This window comes from Oncorhynchus clarkii, chromosome 12 (assembly GCF_045791955.1).
Source record: "Oncorhynchus clarkii lewisi isolate Uvic-CL-2024 chromosome 12, UVic_Ocla_1.0, whole genome shotgun sequence".
Taxonomy (NCBI): Eukaryota; Metazoa; Chordata; class Actinopteri; order Salmoniformes; family Salmonidae; genus Oncorhynchus; species Oncorhynchus clarkii.
In genome coordinates, this window is record NC_092158.1 from 42,583,048 (window position 1) to 42,605,778 (window position 22,731).

Here is a 22,731-nt window from a genome sequence, read left to right on the forward strand (position 1 = left end):
AATTTTCCAGCAAGTAGGTAAAACACCACTACCCTCCGTATTATTGGCCGATGTGCAATCATTGGAAAACAAACAGGACGATCAAGACTATCCTATCAACAGAACATTGAAAACTGTAACATCTTATGTTTCACCGAGACGTGGCTGAACGACGACACAGATAATATAGAGCTGGCTGGGTTTTCTGTGCATTGGCAGGACAGAGCAGCTATGTCTGGTAAGACGAGGGGCGGGGGTGTGTGTCTATTTGTCAATAACTGCTGGTGTGCGATGTCTAATATTAAAGAAGTCTCAAGGTATTGCTCGCCTGAGGTAGAATACCTCCTGATAGCTGTAGACCATACTATCTACAGAGAGAGTTCTCAGCTATATTATTCGTAGCCGTCTATTTACCACCACAAACTGATGCTGGCACTAAGAACGCACTCAACGAGCTGTATAAGGCCATGAGCAAACAAGAAAATTTGCATCCATAAGCGGCGCTCCTAGTGGTCAGATGATGCAGATGCTACGCTACAAGACTGTTTTGCTAGCACAGGCTGGAATATGTTCCGGGATTCATCCAATGGCATTGAGGAGTATACCACCTCAGTCACCGGCTTCATCAATAAGTGCATTAACGATGTCGTCCCTACAGTGACCGTACGTACATATCCCAACCAGAAGCTATGGATGACAGGCAACATCAGCACCGAAATAAAGGCTAGAGCTGACACTTTCAAGGAAAGGGACACTAATTCGGACGCTTATAAAAAATCCCGCTATGCCCTCAGACAAACCATCAAACAGGCAAAGGGACAATACAGGACTAAGATTGAATCCTACTACATTGGCTCTGACGCTCGTCGGATGTGGCAGGACTTGAATACTATTACAGACTGCGAAGGGATACTGAGCCGCGAGCTGCCCAGTGACGCGAGCCTACCAGACAAGCTAAATATTAGGCATTCTACCTTCAGACACATGAAATGGTTCAAAATGGGAACACTTTGCCTTCCCGGCACTAGGGCTGCTGAATCAAGTGCACCTACCTCCAACAGCGTAAAACCCACAAAACATAGGAACGCAAGGCTTTATCGTTGTTGTTTTTACAGAAATGTTTGGTGATTGACTAGGAATGCCTTGGAGAATGACCATTTGATCATGATCGACCGGTTGGTGACCACTGCCCTAGGCACTTTGTCGTACTGTACATCAAAGGATTGGATGGGTGATGGGTGGATGGGTGATGGGTGGATGGGTGATGGGTGGATGGGTGATGGGTGTAGGCACAGATTCCAAATTGCTAAAGAGTGGAAGGGAGGATGAAATGGAAAAAGGATGAAAGAGTGGAAAGGGATGATGGCTATGTAGCCCTGAGGGGAGAAGGAGGACAAACAAGGTAGTAAGCTGTCTCTTCTCTTGCAACGGATCACGGTAGAGGAAAGTGGCAGCTGATTTGCACTGATATGGAAAGAAACAGGACGTGTGCAAGCAATAGATGTTGGATACTTTGCTTCAGAGAACGACCGATATGGACCTTTTAGGGCCGATACTGATTTTTGGTGGTCATGGAGGCCGATATTCAATATCATGTATGCATTCATGCATGCATGCATGAATGCATATTCAATAGGAGTGTGTGTGTGCATGCATTGAGTTATTGAGCTTGTTTTGGCTGATCAGTGGAGTCCATGGTGCTACAGATGACAAACAATCTGTTTGCCTTCCATTTTGGAGTTTTTTGTATTTTTTTTGCCTACTGATCAACACCATTTGCATAGAAGTATTACTCCAGCATGTCACGCCTGTATGGAAGAACATCATATAGGCACTGCTGTTAGTTTGAGAATATAAAATAGCACCTATTCAATGCAAATGGGACCAACTTAACGTCATGATTTGTGATCATGATCATGGAATTGGTAGTCATTTTCTGTGGTCGGGAAAAAATACATTCAGTTGACTAAACAATTCCGTTGCCATGATGACATTTAAAATAACTCAATAGGCTAGTTCAGCTATCTGTCAAGAAATGGGCGGGTTGTGACATAATCCTACTGCTACAAATGGATAGAGTGAGCACCCCTCACACGCAGCACCCCTACACAGCACCCCCACACTCACACAGCACCCCTACAGTCACACACACAGCAACCATCAATCACAAAATTTGCTGCTGGCGCAATACAGTAAATGCCGCACAGCACTGCCTCTCACCTGGTTCAGCGAATGGAGTAAGGCACTCTCACACAGCTAGCAAGCTAGCACTCGTCATGAAACATGAATCCCTGACAACCCATACATCAAAACGTAGCTAAGAAGCCCTACTTTGTTATGTTATGTTTTCTGGTGTCTCGGAAAACATCTGAATGACAGAAGCGAAGGAAAAACGTTTGACGTTATATTTAAGACAAAAGACCTCCGATGACCGTGAAACACACTCAGGACTTTTTGGCAATACAATGTCACATTGATCTTACTCTGATAGGTTGAGGAATACCCATCGCAAAGAGCAAATATGAACACAGCTTTTTTGCGGGTTTCACAAAAAGGGCTGTCCCATAGATTTGAACGTTCTTAGCACGGCACTTGCTTTACATTTGGGCTCATTTCGCGTAAATATCATAACGTACAGTTTTTTTTGACATTGGTAACAACTGCCACATTAATGTTTTCAAATTATTTAAAATGTATTCTCACAAAAACATTATTGATATTTAGTGAAAACAGATTTGTTTACTGCGTTTTTTGTTGTTGTAGAATTCTCTCATAGTGTCCATTGTTTGTTGCGTAACCTAACACCCTACTCTTGGTGCTGGCATCAGCTGTAGCTGAGCTAAATCAAACTCTTTGTTTCGAATCCTCTTTGCTATATTCCGGCTGAAACATGCATGGTTGAATGTCACCATGTAGCTAATAGAACATTTAAAAAATGCTCCATGGTTGAATTCGTGTTGAATCACTTGAAGCTCTTTCAGTTTTGCCAAGAGTATTTTGTGTTGTATCCACCTCCCTTTCAAAAAAGCCCATCTTGGGGAAGGGACGGGGCCAGAGCAGGAAGCACCGCCCTTGTAGACTTTCAAAGACTGGAAAAAATGTGTCACCTTGTATATTTAGCAATGAATCCGCCGATAGGAACATCGCTGAAAGACGCCCGTTGGCTCTATCAACCAAGGACAACCATATCTACACACCAAAAAATATATATTGTGTTCGGTATAACAGACGGCTTCGCTAAATGCCTCAAAGCAGGACTACATTTATTTTCAGATCTCCCCCCATACACCGTAAGTCGCCATAGGGTGTATCGTTCGGCACGCAAAGCCCAGTCCAGCCCTTTTTGTGGCCAATTATGTGTGAAACATCTCACTGACCTGGGAATCCCTCGGACATGATCAAAACAAACCCAGGGTCCCCCAGGGTGAAATTCCCCTTTAAAGTTGTAAATGGAATTGGATAGAACGTCTCCAGATAACTAGCAGACTATGCAATCCCATGAATAGAGCCATAGACTAGACAGATGGGGCAGGTCAAATGTTTACCAGTAATGTTAACCAGTAATCTATCTTCTAACATTATCCCCACACATTATCCCCACACATTATCCCCACCGCTCCTGGACTTGCTCAACAGTTTGCATGATATAGCCAATGTTGTCCTTTCTAGCATGGCCATCCCCACTGTGCTTAGTATAACTACTTGGACTTCATTGGGACATTATCGCGTGATTACCAAGTGGGTGGAGCAAACATAGGAAATGGTGATGCGGGGGTCTACCTTGTACTTGTCGCTGTCCTCCACAGGCTCGCCCTCCCGGATCCAGCTGACAGAAGGTTTGGGGTTGCCGGACGCCACACAGCTCAGGGTGATGCTGCCGCCTTCCTTGGCCTCAACATACTGCGGTGGCGTGTCTGTGAAATTGGGGGGAGCTGTGAAAAGGATGATGAAAAGAAATGGTGAGTAAAATGTATTTGTCAAATGTCAAAAGGGAACAATATCTCTAATTTTCCAATGCCTGTGCGATATTTGCATTTTTATGTCTGTCTAACATTGTGTGAAGCTGTTATGTGGACAAAGTTTGTCCTATTCTGTTTAATATCAATTAATCCTGGGATCCACTACTACAAGTTCTAGCTAGAAAACCCGAGGTGTGGCTGGGAAAGGTGCATAGTCAAGTGAATGTTTACGGACTTTGCTTGGACGATGTATCCATTACCACACACAAGTAATGTGTTTTCTGTTCATTTTACTATGTATGTGCTGTAGTGTATGTGAGAGAGCTCCAACAAAGAATGTCAATGCATTTATTACCTTTAATATCTGCAAATAGCAAATAAACTACTTAGAAATATGGCCAAACCAGGGTATCACTTTATATTAACATTCAGTAATAATAAACCATTTGTAAGGTATTTAAAAACAGTTTGCTCACCATTGAATCATTACTCCCATTATTTGTAAATGTTAGTAAGATAGTTATTCACACATTTATATAAAATGATCATTATATTAAACATCTTGTGTTGTGTGGTTATTATGTTACCACTGATATGTGTTTATCTAGGTCATTGAGAACTTAACACTTGAACCACCGGGCCTTTCAGCCTAGAAGTATCCACGAGAGATGGTTGTCGAATGGCGCCATTAGCACACGGCTGGCCTCGATGTAACTCCCCTTCTAGCCAATGACAGGTCAACATTCTAACAGTCTAATAAATACATTTCATATATGCTATCTGAAGAATAATCATTTGGTTGTGTTTATGAAGGTAAAGAACATAATAGCATTTGTATTTGTTTATGTTACTCTAGGCCAGGGATGGGCAACTTTGATGAGGGTGTGGGCAACAAGAAAATCTGAAGCCATCATGAGGGGCCGAAGTTAGCTCACGGGTCTGTGTACCCACATCCATCTCCCCACATTGCGAGCAAAAACATGTGTCCCCCCTCTTGACAGCAATTCATTTTAGAGTTAATTTCGTGCAATTCTATACATTTGGGTGAAAATACAATTTTGCAGTTTTAAAGCTAATTTGCTGCAACTCTACACATTTTGCCATAGGTGGAAAGACATTTTTGCAGTTTTTAACATGATATTTGAGTGAGACCGACTAACAAAATCAATAGGGGCCCGATGAATGGTAATTTGACCATGATAACAGTTAACAGATAGTTTAGATAACAGCCGCTAAACTAACTTAGCAATCTAAAAACATTTAGCTGACATGGGCTAATTGACAGACTACAGACGGACATAACAAGAGTAAAAACTGCTGATGCACAAGCAAGTTTCTACTGACGACTCATTTATACTCGCTTGTGCACCATCTAGCAACTATTGACTAATTTATACTCGCCTTTATGTTTGACACATGGGCGCTAGCCTATTAGCCATGTTATGACTGACTTGTGATCATTGCCCTTGCTAGTTGGATTGTGTTGACATTCCCTGCCTAAGTTACAGTCATTGAAATTGAAACACTTCATCCCAAAGTGGTGGAGGCAGCAAACAATGTACCATGCCAGCTGTGGTTTACAACTTGATAGCAATATATTTTTGACTACCAAAAAATGTATTGGTGATTTATATGAATCATGCATTGAACTGCATCCATCTATTCTGCCAACAATGCGTTACTGTACGTCATGAGTAAAATATAAACCTCTTATAAAGTTGGTTTTGAAGCATACACTGGCAATTTGATATTTTTGACTGATATTATTCTGTTTGTTTCATATCTGTAAAGTAGTTAAAACGCAGTCAGTTCCACTTTAAGGAGCATCATGTACTGCTGGAATCTACGGCAGTTGTGCTTAGTTACATGGTGCCAAAGAGCCACTCATTCAATCATCAATGAATCCTCTGTGTACACCATCTCCAGGCATTTATAGCCTCTAAGTGTACTGCATATGAGCCGCTACCGCTAGCCACTTCCACTCACTTTCCCCATCCTCCACTCCTCTGGGCCGTTTTAAGTGTGAATAATTGATCTCCCTCTTTCCTCTCTCCTCTCTACTCCTCTCTGCATTTCTCCAGGGCCTACTCCTTGCTTCTGATTTAGGACCAACACCGTGGCCTAGACGAAACCCAAATCTCCCACCAGCTCATTTCTTTTGTGACCATTTACGGACTGAGAACTCGGTTACGCCCTAGTTATAACGTTAATATTGTCACTATGGAGGTGGGTCATGCTACAGGGCTTATATTCTGCTTTTGTCACTACTATGGTATTGGGATATAACACTTTCTCATAGGTTTTCATTAGTTTTATGGGTTAGCTGCTGCCCCCCTCAACTCTTTCAAGGTGATTGTACAAGCTGCCTTAATTTGCTGAGAGAGAGAGAGAGAGAGAGAGAGAGAGAGAGGACTCCTCGGAAATCAATTACAGTGCTGTGAAAAAGTATTTGCCCCTTTGTAATTTAATCTCCTTTTGCATATTTTTGATAATGGATGTTATCAGATCCCTCCCCTAACCTGGACGATGCTGGGCCAATAGTTTTTTATTTATTTAACCTTTATTTAACCAGGTAGGCTCGTTGAAAACACATGGATTAAATAAACATACAGTCAATAATACAGTAGAAAAAGTAAGGCAATGAAATAGGCCATGGTGGCGAAGTAATTACAATATACCAATTAAACACTGGAGTGATAGATGTGCAGAAGATGAATGGGCAAGTAAAGATACTGGGGTGCAAAGGAGCAAGATAAATAAATAAATACAGTATGGGGTTGAGGTAGTTGGATGGGCTATTTACAGATGGGATATGTACAGGTGCAGTGATCTGTGAGCTGCTCTGACAGCTGGTGACTGTAACGGCAGATTTCCTCTTCGTCTGAAGAGGAGTAAGGATCGGACCAAGATGCAGCGTGGTAAGTGTTCATGACGATTTATTAAAAATGAACTGAACACTGAAATACAAAACAATAAACGATGTGATGAAAATGAAAACCGAAACAGTACCGTGTGGCGACAAACACTCAAACAGAAACAAACACCCACCAACCAACAGTGAAACCCACGCTACCTAAGTATGATTCTCAATCAGAGACAACTAATAACACCTGCCTCTGATTGAGAACCATACTAGGCTGAACACAAAAACCAACATAGAAAAACAAACAGACTGCCCACCCCAACTCACGCCCTGACCATACTAAATAAAGACAAAACAAAGGAAATAAAGGTCAGAACGTGACAGTGACTGCATCCAGTGATAGACTGCATCCAATTTGTTGAGTGGAGTGTTGGAGGCTATTTTGTAAATGACATCGCCAAAGTCGAGGATCGGAAGGATGGTCAGTTTTAAGAGGGTATGTTTGGCAACCTGAGTGAAGGATGCTTTGTTGCGAAATAGGAAGCCTATTCTAGATTTAATTTTGGATTGGAGATGCTTAATGTGAGTCTAGAAGGAGAGTTTACAGTCTAGCCAGACTCCTAGGTATTTGTAGTTGTCAGAAACATCCAGAGTAGTGATGCTGGACAGGAGGGCAGTGATCGGTTGAAGAGCATGAATTTAGTTTTACTTGCATTTAAGAGCAGTTGGCGGCCACGGAAGGAGAGTTGTATGGCATTGAAGCTTGTCTGGAGGTTAGTTAACAGTGTCCAAAGAAGGGCCAGAAGTATACAGAATTGTTTAGTCTGCATAGAGGTGGATCAGAGAATCACCAGCAGCAAGAACGACATAATTTATGTATACAGAGAGAGATTCGGTCCGAGAATTGAACCCTGTGGCACCCTCAAAGAGACTGCCAGAGGTCCGGACAACAGGCCCTCCGATTTGACACACTGAACTCTGAGTAGTAGTTGGTGAATCAGGCGAGGCAGTCATTTGAGAAACCAAGGCTGTTGAGTCTGCCGATAAGAATGTGGTGATTGACAGAGTCGAAAGCCTTGGCCAGGTCGATGGATACGGCTGCACAGTAATGTCTCCTGTCGATGGCAGTAATGATATCATTTTGAACCTTGAGCATTGTTGAGGTGCACCCATGACCAGCTCGGAAACCAGATTGCATAGCGGAGAAGGTACGGTGGGATTCAAAATGGTCGGTCATCTGTTTGTTAACTTGGCTTTTGAAGACCTTAGAAAGGCAGGGTAGGATAGATATACAGTGGGGAGAACAAGTATTTGATACACTGCCGATTTTGCAGGTTGAGGTCTGTAATTTTTTATCATAGGTACACTTCAACTGTGAGAGACGGAATCTAAAACAAAAATCCAGAAAATCACATTGTATGATCCCGGGTGGCGCAGTGGTTAAGGGCGCTGTACTGCAGCGCCAGCTGTGCCATCAGAGTCCCTGGGTTCGCGCCCAGGCTCTGTCATAACCGGCCGCGACCGGGAGGTCTGTGGGGCGACGCACAATTGGCCTAGCGTCGCCCGGGTTAGGGAGGGCTTGGTCGGTAGGGGTGTCCTTGTCTCATCGCGCACCAGCGACTCCTGTGGCGGGCTGGGCGTAGTGTACGCTAACCAAGGTGGCCAGGTGCACGGTGTTTCCTCCGGCGCATTGGTGCGGCTGGCTTCCGGGTTGGATATGCGCTGTGTTAAGAAGCAGTGTGGCTTGGTTGGGTTGTGTATCGGAGGTTGCATGACTTTCAACTTTCATCTCTCCCGAGCCTGTACGGGAGTTGTAGCGATGAGACAAGATAGTAGCTACTACAACAATTGGATCCCACGAAATTGGGGAGAAAACGGGGTAAAAATTTTAAAAAAATTAAAAAAGAAAAAGAAAACAGTAGAGGTGTAACTAACAAGTTAGTTAGCTTGATATCTATGAGGGTGTTTATGGATTTGAGGTTGTACCTGGTAGGTTCATGGATAATTTGGTGCACCACCTCATGGGTCTCCTGATCACGGCCGGCTGTGACACAGCCTGGGATCGAACCCGGGTCTGTAGTGACGCCTCAAGCATTGCGATGCAGTGCCTTAGAGCGCTGCACCACTAGGGAGTCTATTTAACCATTTTCATGTAGATTTGATTGTGGGTTTTGGATCGTCTTGCGGCATGACCCAGGTGCACTTCAGCTTTAGCCAGCTCACAGACAGATTTCATGACATTCTCCGGTAGAATTCTCTGATACAGAGCAGAATTCATGGTTACTTCTTTTAAGGCATGTCGTCACCATCACCACAATGCTTGACCGTTCTTAATGTGGAATGCAGTGTTTGGATTTTGCCAGGCAAAATGGGACCCATGTTGTCCAAAAAGTTATACTTAAAGAAAATATTAATAATAATTTCATTTTACCCCCTTTTTCATGGTATCCAATTGTTAGTAGTTACTATCTTGTCTCATCGCGACAACACCCATACGGGCTCGGGAGAGACGAAGGTCGAGAGCCATGCGTCCTCCGAAACACAACCCAACCAAGCCGCACTGCTTTTTAACACAGCACGCATCCAACCCGGAAGCACCAATGTGTCGGAGGAAACACCGTGCACCTAGCGACCTGGTCAGTGCGCACTGCGCCCGGCCCGCCACAGGAGTCGCTAGTGCGCGATGAGACAAGGATATCCCTACCGGCCAAACCCTCCCTAACCCAGAAGACGCTAGGCCAATTGTGCGTCGCCACATGGACCTCCCGGTCGCAGCCGGCTGCGACAGAGCCTGGGCTCGATCCCAGAGTCTCTGGTGGCACAGCCTTAGACCACTGCGCCACCCGGGAGGCAAAAAGTTATACTTTTGACTCATCTGTCCATAAACCATTCTTCCAAGAGTCTTGATGATCATCCAGGAGTTTCCAGATGCTTTTTGGCAAACTTGAGTCAACTTTTTGGATGAGATGGTTCAGTTTCCTGTGCTGCAGCTTCAAACATAAATTGTTAATTGGACTAGCAACTACAGCATTGAGTATTATTTGGCACAGGGTTTCTCTAATATCCAATAACAGGGCAAACTGAGGAAGGAAACACATAACATTGTCTGAAAAGCTCAATTTCCATTACACCATGGCAATGACTAGAATTAGCATCTTTACTGTGTATTTTAATGGTCAACACAATTCTATTCAAAATATTTCATGGTTGAAATTAGATCAGTTCCAGGCCAAAGTCTAAAACATGTACAACATTTTGAGGAGGAATGCTTCATCCACTGACATTTCAGAAAAGCCCAAGTTCATTGTGTATTTGAAAGATTTATATTGCACAAAAAAAGGAAAGTCTTTCTGATGTTGGCTAAGTAACAAATACCTAAAAAGCACAGTCGATGAAAACGGGACCGGGGAAGGAAATATCTGGGGCCTCAATATAGTTAAATATTTACAGACAAACAGTCAAAGTGCAATGCACTCTCCTACAGAAAGATTGCAGTCTTCATTAGACGAGAGGCCAGTGCGCTCGAGGAAAAACAGTTGTCAGTGTACCGCTATGGGATCGGAGGTAGTGTACTTCAGGGCCTGACACTAGTCAAAACCTTAGTTCAATAATGCATTTGTTGAAACCGTCATCTGACCTTGACTCTACTGCTCGGGAACACTTGCGACAGTTTCTCCCAGTGACCACACTTTTAGATGTACCATGAGGTAACTCTCAGGTTTGCGGGTATCAGAGCCAAAATGGATGCCTTGTGTCTTAATCAAGCTTAAGGCGGCCCATGAGCTGTCCGTTATACAGCAGGCTACTGCCCATACAGTGGGGCAAAAAAGTATTTAGTCAGCCACCAATTGTGCAAGTTCTCCCACTTAAAAAGATGAGAGAGGCCTGTAATTTTCATCATAGGTACACTTCAACTATGACAGACAAAATGAAAAAAAAAAAGGAATTTATTTGCAAATTTATTTGCAAATGGTGGAAGTATTTGGTCAATAACAAAAGTTTATCTCAATACTTTGTTATATACCTTTTGTTGGCAATGACAGAGGTCAAAAGTTTTCTGTAAGTCTTCACAAGGTTTTCACACACTGTTGCTGGTATTTTGGCCCATTCCTCCATGCACATCTCCTCTAGAGCAGTGATGTTTTGGGGCTGTTGCTGGGCAACACGGACTTTCACCTCCCTCCAAAGATTTTCTATGGGGTTGAGATCTGGAGACTGGCTAGGCCACTCCAGGACCTTGAAATGCTTCTTACGAAGCCACTCCTTCGTTGCCCGGGCGGTGTGTTTGGGATCATTGTCATGTTGAAAGACCCAGCCACATTTCATCTTCAATGCCCTTGCTGATGGAAGGAGGATTTCACTCAAAATCTCACGATACATGGCCCCATTCATTCTTTCCTTTACACGGATCAGTCGTCCTGGCCCCTTTGCAGAAAAACAGCCCCAGAGCATGATGTTTCCACCCCTATGCTTTGAACAGGTGCCATTAATACAGGTAACGAGTGGAGGACAGAGGAGCCTCTTAAAGAAGAAGTTACAGGTCTGTGAGAGCCAGAAATCTTGCTTGTTTGTAGGTGACCAAATACTTATTTTCCACCATAATTTGCAAATAAATTCATTAAAAATCCTACAATGTGATTTTCTGCATTTTTTTCTCATTTTGTCTGTCATAGTTGAAGTATACCTATGATGAAAATTACAGGCCTCTCTCATCTTTTTAAGTGGGAGAACTTGCACAATTGGTGGCTGACTAAATACTTTTTTGCCCCACTGTATCTTTCAATATTGTGTTGTAATCATACCATTTTGCCAAAGACAACACAGCTTTAGACACGTTACACATCCGTGAATGACTAACTTTAGGCAGTCCACATCACAGGTACTGTAGCTGTAGTATCACAGCTTTTAGCTATATTATTATTCAGACAGAGCTCAATTCCATTACATCATTTGGATCCCACTGTCCCTGCAGGACTTGTGCCTCATGTTCTAATACAACTAACAGCACCTGGCCCTGCGCTATCAAAGCAGGTAATTAAGAACGCTCAGCATCTGTCCATCCACTGCATCTCCACTAGCCTGCTGCATACGGAGGATTTGGAACAATACCATGGCTTTACCACTTTACCTACAACTGGTTTTATAGTGAGCAACTCCAGTCCTGGAGGACAAAGGTGCATGCAGGTTTTTATTCCAGCCCAGTACTAACTAGCCTGATTTAAGTCTAAATTGAATGAGTAGTTGATTAGTTAGATCCCCAAAATGTTTTTAAATTAGACTCTAAAGGCTAGCTTTATGGTCTGGTCTGTAGCAGGATAACGGCAAGCTTTATAGTCTGGTCCACAGCAGGCCTTACCATCTACTCTCTCTGTCAGTGTTCAGACTTGGAACACCTGGAATGGCTGCAGGAGGTAAGGGGAACATCACTGGCTCATCTTCCCACTTGACGAGCCCAGGCAGTGGGTAGGAATCAAAGCCCCCTTTGTGGAGGGAGGTCCTTGAAGCTCAGGGAGCCTGGTATGTGTTCCAAGGAGCCTGGTATGTGTGTGTTTGTTAGTACGCCCTGGCTAGGCATAGGGGCCCTACACTGCACCGAGAGCTTCTAGGGGCCCCACACTGCACCGGGAGCTAGGAGTCTTTCTGATAGGGGAGTTAAGGCCTGATCCCAGCACAGCAAGGCGCTTTCTAAGAGCTCTGACCTCATTTTACCATCACTCGCTTTCTCGCTCTCCCTCTTCTTCTCTAAAGCTACATATGAAAAATATGCACTCACTACTGTAAGTCGCTCTGGATAAGAGTGTCTGCTAAATGACTAAAATGTAAATGTAAAATGTACATTTGAAAACTAGGGACACACACACACACACACACACACACACACACACACACACACACACACACACACACACACACACACACACACACACACACACACACACACACACACACACACACACACACACACACACACACACACACACACACACACACACTTAGGCGTGTGTTTTAAAGAGCAGCTTCACACACTTGCCCTATATCAATGCTGCATGAGGATTGTCACAGCAATTTCAATGGCAGCAGGGAGGAATGACACCATTTGTGCGAGAGGAAGAACAAGTGTGACAGAGAAAGGGTGTGTGCGTGTGTCTGTGTGTGAGGGAGTGATAAAATTGCAAGCTTGTGTCGCAGGGTTGGATTAATAAACAGCATGAGAGGAGGCATGCTATAACAAGCCTTTGTAGCTGTGAGCCCTGCAAAGTGTGTGCAGATGTTCACACACACACACAGGTGAGATCTAATTTGGCAGGAATACTGTGGAGAGTCAATGCTTGGCAGAGAGCCCTTGTTCCTACAGCACACACACACACACACACACACACACAGGTTTCAATCCCCAATTCTGTTGTGTCCTGTCCTGGAGAATCTAACTGACCCTGCCAGGTAAAATATAGCACAGCTAACTGTGGCAGAATTGAGGCAAACACAGTCCAGTACATAAACCCAGCACAGTCAAAGCTATGACAGTTTAGCAGCTGACATACCAGCCCACTATCACTTTGACTTACTAGTCTTAATAGCCCATTTAAAGTTAGCCTAGCTAGCCTGTCTTGAGTTAGCATAGCCTATGGGTGGCAGGTAGCCTAGCGGCTAGAGCGTTGGGCCAATAGCCAATGAGGTGAAAAATATGTCGATGTGTCCTTGAGCAAGGCATTTAACCCTAATTTGCTCCAGGGAGCCTGGAACAGGCAGCAGATACTGTTCCTGAGTACATCCGTTTTCCCAAAAAGAAAGTCAACATCTTCCCCAACAATAAACCGTGGGTAACTCGGGAATTAAAAGAACTCCTTAACCAGAAAAAAACAAGTGTTTAAATCAGGTGGCAGTAAAATGTCAGAGGACTCAAAAGCAAAATCAAGTAGTGCAAGTCAACATACAAAGACAAGGACAGTAGGAAGTGTATGACTGTTGAAAATGACCTTGCTTTTGAAAATGATTTGAACATTTTCTATTGTAAATATGACTGTGATTTTACGTCGCAGCAGAAAGTGGCCTTGGACAGTATAGACAGCATACCAGCTGTTGATATTCAGATTAGAGGTCGACCGATTATGATTTTTCAACGCCGATACCGATACCGATTATTGGAGGACCAAAAAAGCCGATACCGATTAATCAGCCGATTTAAAAATAAATAAATACATGTATTTGTAATAATGACAATTACAACAATACTGAATTAACACTTATTTTAACTTAATATAATACATCAATAAAATCAATTTAGCCTCAAGTAGATAATGAAACATGTTCAATTTGGTTTAAATAATGCAAAAACAAAGTGTTGGATGAACGTAAAAGTGCAATATGTGCTATGTAAAAAAGCTAACTTTTCAGTTGCTTGCTCAGAACATGAGAACATATGAAAGCTGGTGGTTCCTTTTAACATGAGTCTTCAATATTCCCAGGTAAGAAGTTTTAGGTTGTAGTTATTATAGGACTATTTCCCTCTATAGCATTTGTATTTCATTAACCTTTGACTATTGGATGTTCTTATAGGCACGTTAGTATTGCCAGTGTAACAGTATAGCTTCCGTCCCTCTCCTCGCTCCTCCCTGGGCTCGAACCAGCAACACAATGACAACTTCCACCACATCGAAGCAGCGTTACCCATGCAGAGCAATGCGTAACAGACAGTCTCCTTGTGGAGTGCAACGAGAGAGAGGCAGGTTGTTAATTGCATTGGACTAGTTAACTGTAAGGTTGCAAGATTGGATCCCCCGAGCTGACAAGGTGAAAATCTGTCTTTCTGCCCCTGAACGAGGCAGTTAACCCACCGTTCCTAGGCCGTCATTGAAAATAAGAATGTGTTCTTAACTGACTTGCCTAGTTAAAAAAAGATTAAATAAAGGTGTAAATAAAAAATATGAATAAAAAAAAAATATATAAAAATAATTTAAAAAATGTTTTTATTATTTTTTTATCGGCAAATCGGCGCCCAAAAATACAGATTTCTGATTGTTATGAAAACTTTAAATCGGCCATAATTAATTGGCCATTCCGATTAATCGGTCGACCTCTAATACAGATCTCTCAACGTGTCAACCCACGAAAATCATATAGTCCAGAAGGAGTCAGCAGCAAGGCAGTTCAGGCATGCGCAGACCAGCTCGCATTACCGTTCCAGAAGCTGTTCCAGCGGCACTGAAAAGTGGAATAATTCTACTTATGGAAGAAGTCGCTGATTGTACCAGTACATACAAACAACAGGCCAAAAGAAAATAACGATTTATGCCCTGTAGCCTTGACATCTGTACCTATTCAATGTTTTGAAAAATTTTTTAAAAAACAAATTCTCTGATCTCTCATCCCAATTAGATCCTATCCAATTCACCCACCGTGCCTCCAGGAGTGTTGATGATGCATTACTGATCATGTTGAACAATATCTCCAAACATTTAGGAAAGGCAAATAACCTAGTGAAAATTGTAGTCATTGAATTCAGTAGTGCGTTTAACACCCTCCAATCCCACCTGCTGGTGGATACGCTGGTGAATATGAGTGTCAACTCTCTACTGATCAAGTGGATTAATAGTTTCCTTGTGAACCATACTCAACAAGTGAAGTTTAACTCTGCCATCCCTACATCTAGAACGGTGAACACGGAGCCCCTCAAGGTTGCGTACTTTCACCGGTACTGTACACACGGTACACAAAAGAATGTCAAGCCTCTGGCTCAGCCCATAAATTCTTTAAGTATGCAGATGACACCTCTGTTGTGGGTTTCCTCCACCCAGACCAAGCCTCTTTTCAAGGTTTTGACAGAGAAACTGTGAAATTTGTCCAGTGGTGGGCAGATAACTTTCTTGAAATAAACATTAAGAAAACAAACAAAATGGAAATTGATTTCAGAAGGAACAAAAATCCATCACCCGCTACGAAGATCAATTGGGAATCAGTCGATAGAGTGACCACATAATACCTAGGAATCGAAATCAACAAACTGAAATTCAATGACTGTACCTTTGCAAAGAGAAAGAAATTGCAACAGATTTCTTTTTTAACGCAAAAGTTTTTTTTTCTTCGACCGCCATATCTTACAAATCTGTCCTGCAGAGTGTCTTTTCCTTTGGTCTGAAAGAGTGTGTGGAAACACGCAGGTGCAAAACCCAGTCAAGATTCAGCGCTTGATTAAGACGGTTGGAAGGATAATTGGTATAGATCAAGAATCAGACACCAACTGTACACAAAACTTATCCTCCTAAAACTTGAAAGTATTTTACATGACAGTACTCATCCCCTTTACTCAAGACTCAGTCACAGCAGGAGGGGAAATAGACTTCTTCAAAAGAAAATCAAAACAGATAGATATGGGGACTCTTTTATTCCAACAGCAATAAGGCTGTGTAATAGAAATCGTGTTGGTCCCTCGAGTATACAACATATTAAACTTTCACTTGAATGAATTATATTGTGTAGTTTCTGTGCTTCCATGTTTTATGTACTGTGTTTTTAAGCACATGACCAAATTAATTTCTCCCTGGTGAGAAAATAAAGTTGATCTGAATCTGAACAAATATGGGTGACCCTGTAAAACAACCCATTTCACTGCACCTATCCAGTGTACATAACAATACAAACATCAAGATAGGCTAGCTAGCCTATCTTGGTCCAGTCCAGCTAGTTCCTGGCTCATGACGTCAAGCTGCTGTACAGCCCTGGTGGAGTTTCCTTTCGGTTAACAATAGAAGCGCCATACGCCAACGGCCACTGATGTTTGACTTTGTCAATTTAAAATAAAATCTGCAAAAAGAAAAGCTGTGTCCTGCTCCTTCCCTGACTTTTTCTAAATGTTTGTATTTTACACGGATCATTTGTCAGACATTTGAAATCCCAAACAAAAAAAGTATTGAGCCTTTTTACCAGTTTTTTTCTCTTTTACGTTTTACTTTGTAAAACGAGGCAGTTAAGGGACTGTATTACTTACTGTAACTATTTTACAAATCAAATGTATTGTAATGGAAACAAAAAACATGCTACGTGTTGCAGTAGGCTTTTAGAATAATACAAAACATATCCTTTACTCTATCCAAGTTGATGAGCAGGAAAAAACCTGCATAGCCGGCCCATCGAAACTACACCTACACCAAAACTAATTTCACACATAAAAGTAAGCCTGGAGACTAGATTAAATTGACAATCCGTGACAATATTAGGCCTATAAATTGTCAAATTGTACATGAAGAGATGGGGACATCTTGTAATTGACAGATGCAGGGAAAGGAGAATCACTTTATCAAATATTCCTTCAGAGTCACATTTTATTTCTATATAGTATCAGAAAAAGCATATTCTGCAGCTTCTACGACAGCTTCCAATTGGCTAATTTATCCCCCCTCCTCTCCACTGAAGCTATTTCCCAGATTGTTGCTGTAAATGTGAATGTGTTCAGTCAACTTATCTGGTAAAATAAGGATAAAAAAAATATCCTTTGTCAAATAACTCTCAAAATTCAAGAGGTGCAGCTCTATTTACAAATTGCACCTTTTCCAAGAATATCTCTGCTGTCCATGCATTCAGCACATGACCACTCACATGGCAGCATTGCTCTGGCAACTAAGAAAAAACTTGTAACATAATGAACTTAAAACAAAAATATGCTATTCTGTCGCCAATGGATGATCGGGCGATCAGATAAACACATTATCAGTTTCTATGACGAGTTTATGTAAAATGCAGACGTTGCAGCACATCAGAAATTGTACTGTTGCTCATGCACACAGAAAAGGAAACAGTACGTGGGACATGTCTAAGGATGAAATCAAGTTAGTATTGTACTTTTTGCATGTCCGCGGGGCAGATGGCAGAAAGAGTATGGATGTGGAGTCATTATGGTTTGATAGGTATGGGGTGGACTTTTTCGCAGAGACCATGCCACGCGATCGCTTCAGAGGGATTTTTACAACAACAGTGGCAGGTGCACACGAAACGAGACCCTTGAAAACTGTGTGCAAACGATTTGTTTGAGGGACTTGCTCACACAAAAATCAGAAACTGTGTGCTGACTGTGGACCCGAATCATAAAGAGAAGACAAGATTAATTAATGCATAAAGGTACGCGTATAAGGACAAAACAATGTCCGAATCAACAAATATATTTACACTACCGGTCAAAAGTTTTAGAACACCGACTCATTCAAGGGTTTTTCTTCATTTGACTATTTTCTACATTTTAGAATAATAGTGAAGACGTCAAAACTATGAAATAACACATATGGAATCATGTAGTAACCAAAAAAGTGTTAAACAAATCAAAATCTATTTTATATTTGAGATTCTTCAAAGTAGCCACCCTTTGCGCACTCTTGGCATTCCCTCAACCAGCTTCCCGTGGAATGCTTTTCCAACAGTCTTGAAGCAGTTCCCACATATAATGAGCACTTGTGAGCTGCTTTTCCTTAACTCTTTGGTCCGACTCATCCCAAACCATTTCAATTTGGTTTGAGGTCGGGGGATTATGGAGGCCAGGTCATCTGATGCAGCACTCCATCACACTCCTTCTTGGTAAAATAGCCCTTACACAGCCTGGAGGTGTGTTGGGTTATTGTCCTGTTGAAAAACAAATGATAGTCCCACTAAGCCTAAACTAGATTGGATGGCGTATCGCTGCAGAATGCTGTGGTAGCCATACTGGTTAAGTGTGCCTTGAATTCTAAATAAATCACAGACAGTGTCACCAGCAAAGCACCCCCACACCATCACACCTCCTCCATGCTTTACAGTGGGAAATGCACATGCATTCACCCACACCGCGCCTCACAAAGACACGGCGGTTGGAACCAAAATTTCCAATTTGGACTCCAGACCAAAGGACAAATTTCAACCGGTCTAATATCCATTGCTTTTGTTTCTTGGCCCAAACAAGTCTCTTCTTATTATTGGTGCCCTTTAGTAGTGGTTTCTTTGCAGCAATTCGACCATGAAGACCTGATTCATGCAGTCTCCTCTGAACAGTTGATGTTGAGATGTGTCTGTTACTTGAACTCTGTAAAGCATTTATTTGGGCTGCAATTTCTGAGGCTGGTAACTCTAATGAACTTATCCTCTGCAGCAGAGGTAACTCTGGGTCTTCCATTCCTGTGGCGGTCCTCAAGAGAGCCAGTTTCATCATATCGCTTGATGCTTTTTGTGACTGCACTTGAAGAAACTTTCAAAGTTCTTGAAATGTTCCGTATTGACTGACCTTCATTTCTGTAATGATGGACTGTCGTTTCTCTTTGCTTATTTGAGCTGTTCTTTCCATAACATGGACTTTTACCAAATAGGGATATCTTCTGTTAAACCCCCTGCCTTGTCACAACACAACTGAATGGCTCAAACGCATTAAGAAATTAACTTTTAACAAGGCACACCTGTGAATTGAAATGCATTCCAGGTGACTACCTCATGAAGCTGGTTGAGAAAATGCCAAGAGTGTGCAAAGCTGTCATCCAGGCAAAGGGTGGCTATTTGAAAAATGTCAAATATATTTTGATTTGTTTAACACTTTTTTGGTTATTACATGATTCCATATGTGTTTCTTCATAGTTTTGATGTCTTCACTATTATTCACAATCTAAACAAGGGCAAATTATAATGTTTGAAGTCATATTCAAGAAAATAAAAAACATAAGCTGGGTGACGATAACATTGTTGACCCATAAACCCAAAATCAAGCTTGTGCCAGACATAAGGATAACTGGTCTTATGTCCCTGATGAACTAGGGTTAGCTCTCTCTATCTGAATATAATGCGTAATTTAGAAAGTATTCACACCCATTGACATTTTCCACATTTTGTTGTGTTACACAGCTTGAATTTAAAATTGATTAAATTGTGATTTTGTGTCACTAGCCTACACACAAAACCCCATAACTCCAAAGTGGATAAAAAATAACATTTAACAAATACAAAATGAAAAGTTGAAATGTCTTGAGTCAATAAGTATTTAACCCCTTTGTTATGGAAAGCCTAAATAAGTTCAGGAGTAAAAACGTTCTTAAAAAGGCACATAATATGTTTCATGGACTCACTGTGTGCAATAATAGTATTTGACAGGATGTTTTAATGACTACCTCATCTCTGTACCCCGCACATACCATTATCTTTAATGTCCCTCAATCAAGCAGTGAATTTCAAACACAGATTCAACCATAAAGACCAGAGGTTGTCCAATGCCTTGCAAAGGACACAAAAAAAGCAGACATTGAACATCCCTTTGAGCATGGTAAAATTATTTATTACACTTTGGATGGTGTATCAATACACCCATTCACTACAAAGATACAGGTTTACTTCCTAACACAGTTGCCGGAGAGGAAGGAAAACACTCAGGGATTTCACCATGAGGACAAAGGTGATTTTAAAACAGAGTTTAATGGCTGTGATAGGAGAAAACTGAGGATGGATCAACAACATTGTAGTAACTGTAATGACAGAGTGAAAAGAAGGAAGCCTGCATAGAATAAAAATATCCCAAAACATGCATCCTGTTTGCAAAAGGCACTAAAGTAATGCTACAAAAAAGGTGGCAAAGAAATTACCTTTTGGTCTTGAATACAAAGCGTTATGTTTGGGGCAAATCCGGGGTAGATCGTCATTGTAAATAAGAATTTGTTCTTAACGGACTTGCCTAGTTAAATAAAATGTAAAAAATAAACACTGGCGATTCTTACCAAGACGACATCGAATGTTCCCGAGTGGCCTAGTTACAGTTTTGACTTAAATTGTCTTGAAAATCTATGGCAAGACTTGAAGACTCCTGTCTAGCAATTACCACCAACCAGCTCGACAGAGTTTGAAGAATTTAAACGAGAATAAAAGGGCAAATATTCTACAATCCAGGTATTTTTTAGATAAATGTTAGAAAGTATCTTTACATAGTCAAACCGAGGTAAACAGGAATTTTGCATTTAATCTTATAATCTGGGGATCATCCCAACGGCAAAACTCAAAGCTCGACAGATCCTATGAAGCAGCAACGGGGCCACTTCAAAATCACAAGAAGCATAAGTCACTCAGACCCCCTTTCGTTGCAAATGTGACCTTGAATAAATGATGAGCGTTTTGAAATCTCAAGACAGGCTTTTCCCTGAGAAATTATGTAAAGTATCTTGTCGTGGCAATCCCCTCCAGTGAAGCAAATACACAAACAAAATCCTAATGTTAAGATTTTGATATGTACTTGCTTACTTAATGTTGAACCAATACCATACACATTAGACTATCAGATCTTGGCTAATAGTCCAATATCTACCTACTAGTCGCTAGAAAGAGTAGTTTTGCTCCTGCGGTTGCTAGTGGCTGGAAGGTTGAGTTAGTGAAATGGTGACAATGCACTGTATGAATCTCAGAAAGGCTAACAGCTGTTTTTGTAGTGTTCCAGTGCTGCCTGTCTGCATCATACAGTAAATAGTATCATACTACTTTCATATTTTTGACCTTGCAGATAGAATAGAATACATATCTGTCTGAAATGCACACTCACAGTGTAGGACAATACGCATTGTTGAACTGTCTGGTGTATGTTTCAATGCAATCGGACAGCAAGCATTACGAGACAACGGTATGAAGAGACCAGGAAAGTTTGAGCCTTTATCTACCAAAGCTTTGTCAGTGAGACAAGCCGGGAAGCTCCTACAAAAATGAGCCGAAATGAGAGAACGAGAGAGAGAGAGGGAGAAGCACATTTAAACGTGAACAAACCAATGTGCTGATATGCCACTGCAGCTAATTACAGAAAAACAAAAAACAAAAAGATCGCTTTGGAGTGCTTTTCTCCCAATTTTCTCTCAGTAATAAAATCATCTTTGCCCCGGGACTTGATGATGGGGATCGGGACAGATCATCTGCTGAGACAATTGGCCCGTCTCCCGACAAAACAGACCCCCAGCATCCCTACCTGAGAGAGAGAGAGACACACACACACACTGGCTTATAGAGGGGAGAGTAAATGACTCAGAGCTTTCACTAATTTTCAATTCCTCTTTCTTCATAGTCTACACATCTATGACCACCTTATTACATAACTTATCTGCTTACATGTGTAACCCAAAAGCTTTGTCCCAGTCATGTCAATCGGTTACCATCAGCACCAAGAACCATAGTGGGGCTAATTGTAGGTCAATGGGTCAACGTGGTTGACATGGGCTACCAAAGGAACAGGTGATTAATTAAAAAGGTTTCATTTGTAGTGTGTCATAAACATTATTTGCTTAGAATTGTACCAACTTCCCAAAGGTGGTTAAGATTGAATTAATCAAAGGAATATAAAATTATGTATTTGTAGGCACTACATTGCAGAATGATATTGAGTACTGTACTGCAGTGTACTGCAGTGTACACACAAACTTTAGACTGAACCACAGACAGAGAGCGACAGAACACCAGATAACCTCATCAACTGCTGCTTGTCTGCTCCATGTGTTGAATAGCAAGCAGGGTTTTTTCAAAATCAAAATTGGGCTCAGGTGGTGGGCATGGTGGGGGTGTGGCCATGCGCGGCCCAAAAACTTTGAGGCTCTTCTGTTGACCGCAGTGACACCATTTTGCTGTTTTAAAGCACATATCTTCCAATTCTACACATCTTGCCATGGGGTTGAGAGAAAATCTGCAGATTTAAAGCTAATTTCCTGCAATTCTACACATTTTGCCATGGCTCATGCTATCAGAGTGACTCAAATATTATAACAAAATCATTGGGGGCCCCCCATGCCATGACAAAAATACTCCTGAATGCATAATTTTTAGAATTTTAGATTCTACCTGACTGTCTAGCTTTTATTTTGGTGATTGTTAGATCTCAAAGACGGTCTTATTTTTTTTAAATAAAGAGGTCCATTACCTTTTCTACGTGCTTTATATCTGGTTTTAGTTATTGATATTTACACTTAA

General features: G+C 41.7%; 1 protein-coding gene across 1 annotated transcript in view; it reads right to left on the bottom strand.

Annotated features, from left to right (window-relative positions):
- The window catches only part of LOC139422042 (protein turtle homolog B-like), a 186,821-nt gene that overhangs the window by 85,441 nt on the left and 78,649 nt on the right, over positions 1-22,731 (bottom strand). The window contains exon 4 of the mRNA XM_071173178.1: positions 3,760-3,911. Within this exon, the coding sequence (XP_071029279.1) occupies positions 3,760-3,911 (152 nt within the window). The remainder of the gene's footprint in view (positions 1-3,759; positions 3,912-22,731) is intronic.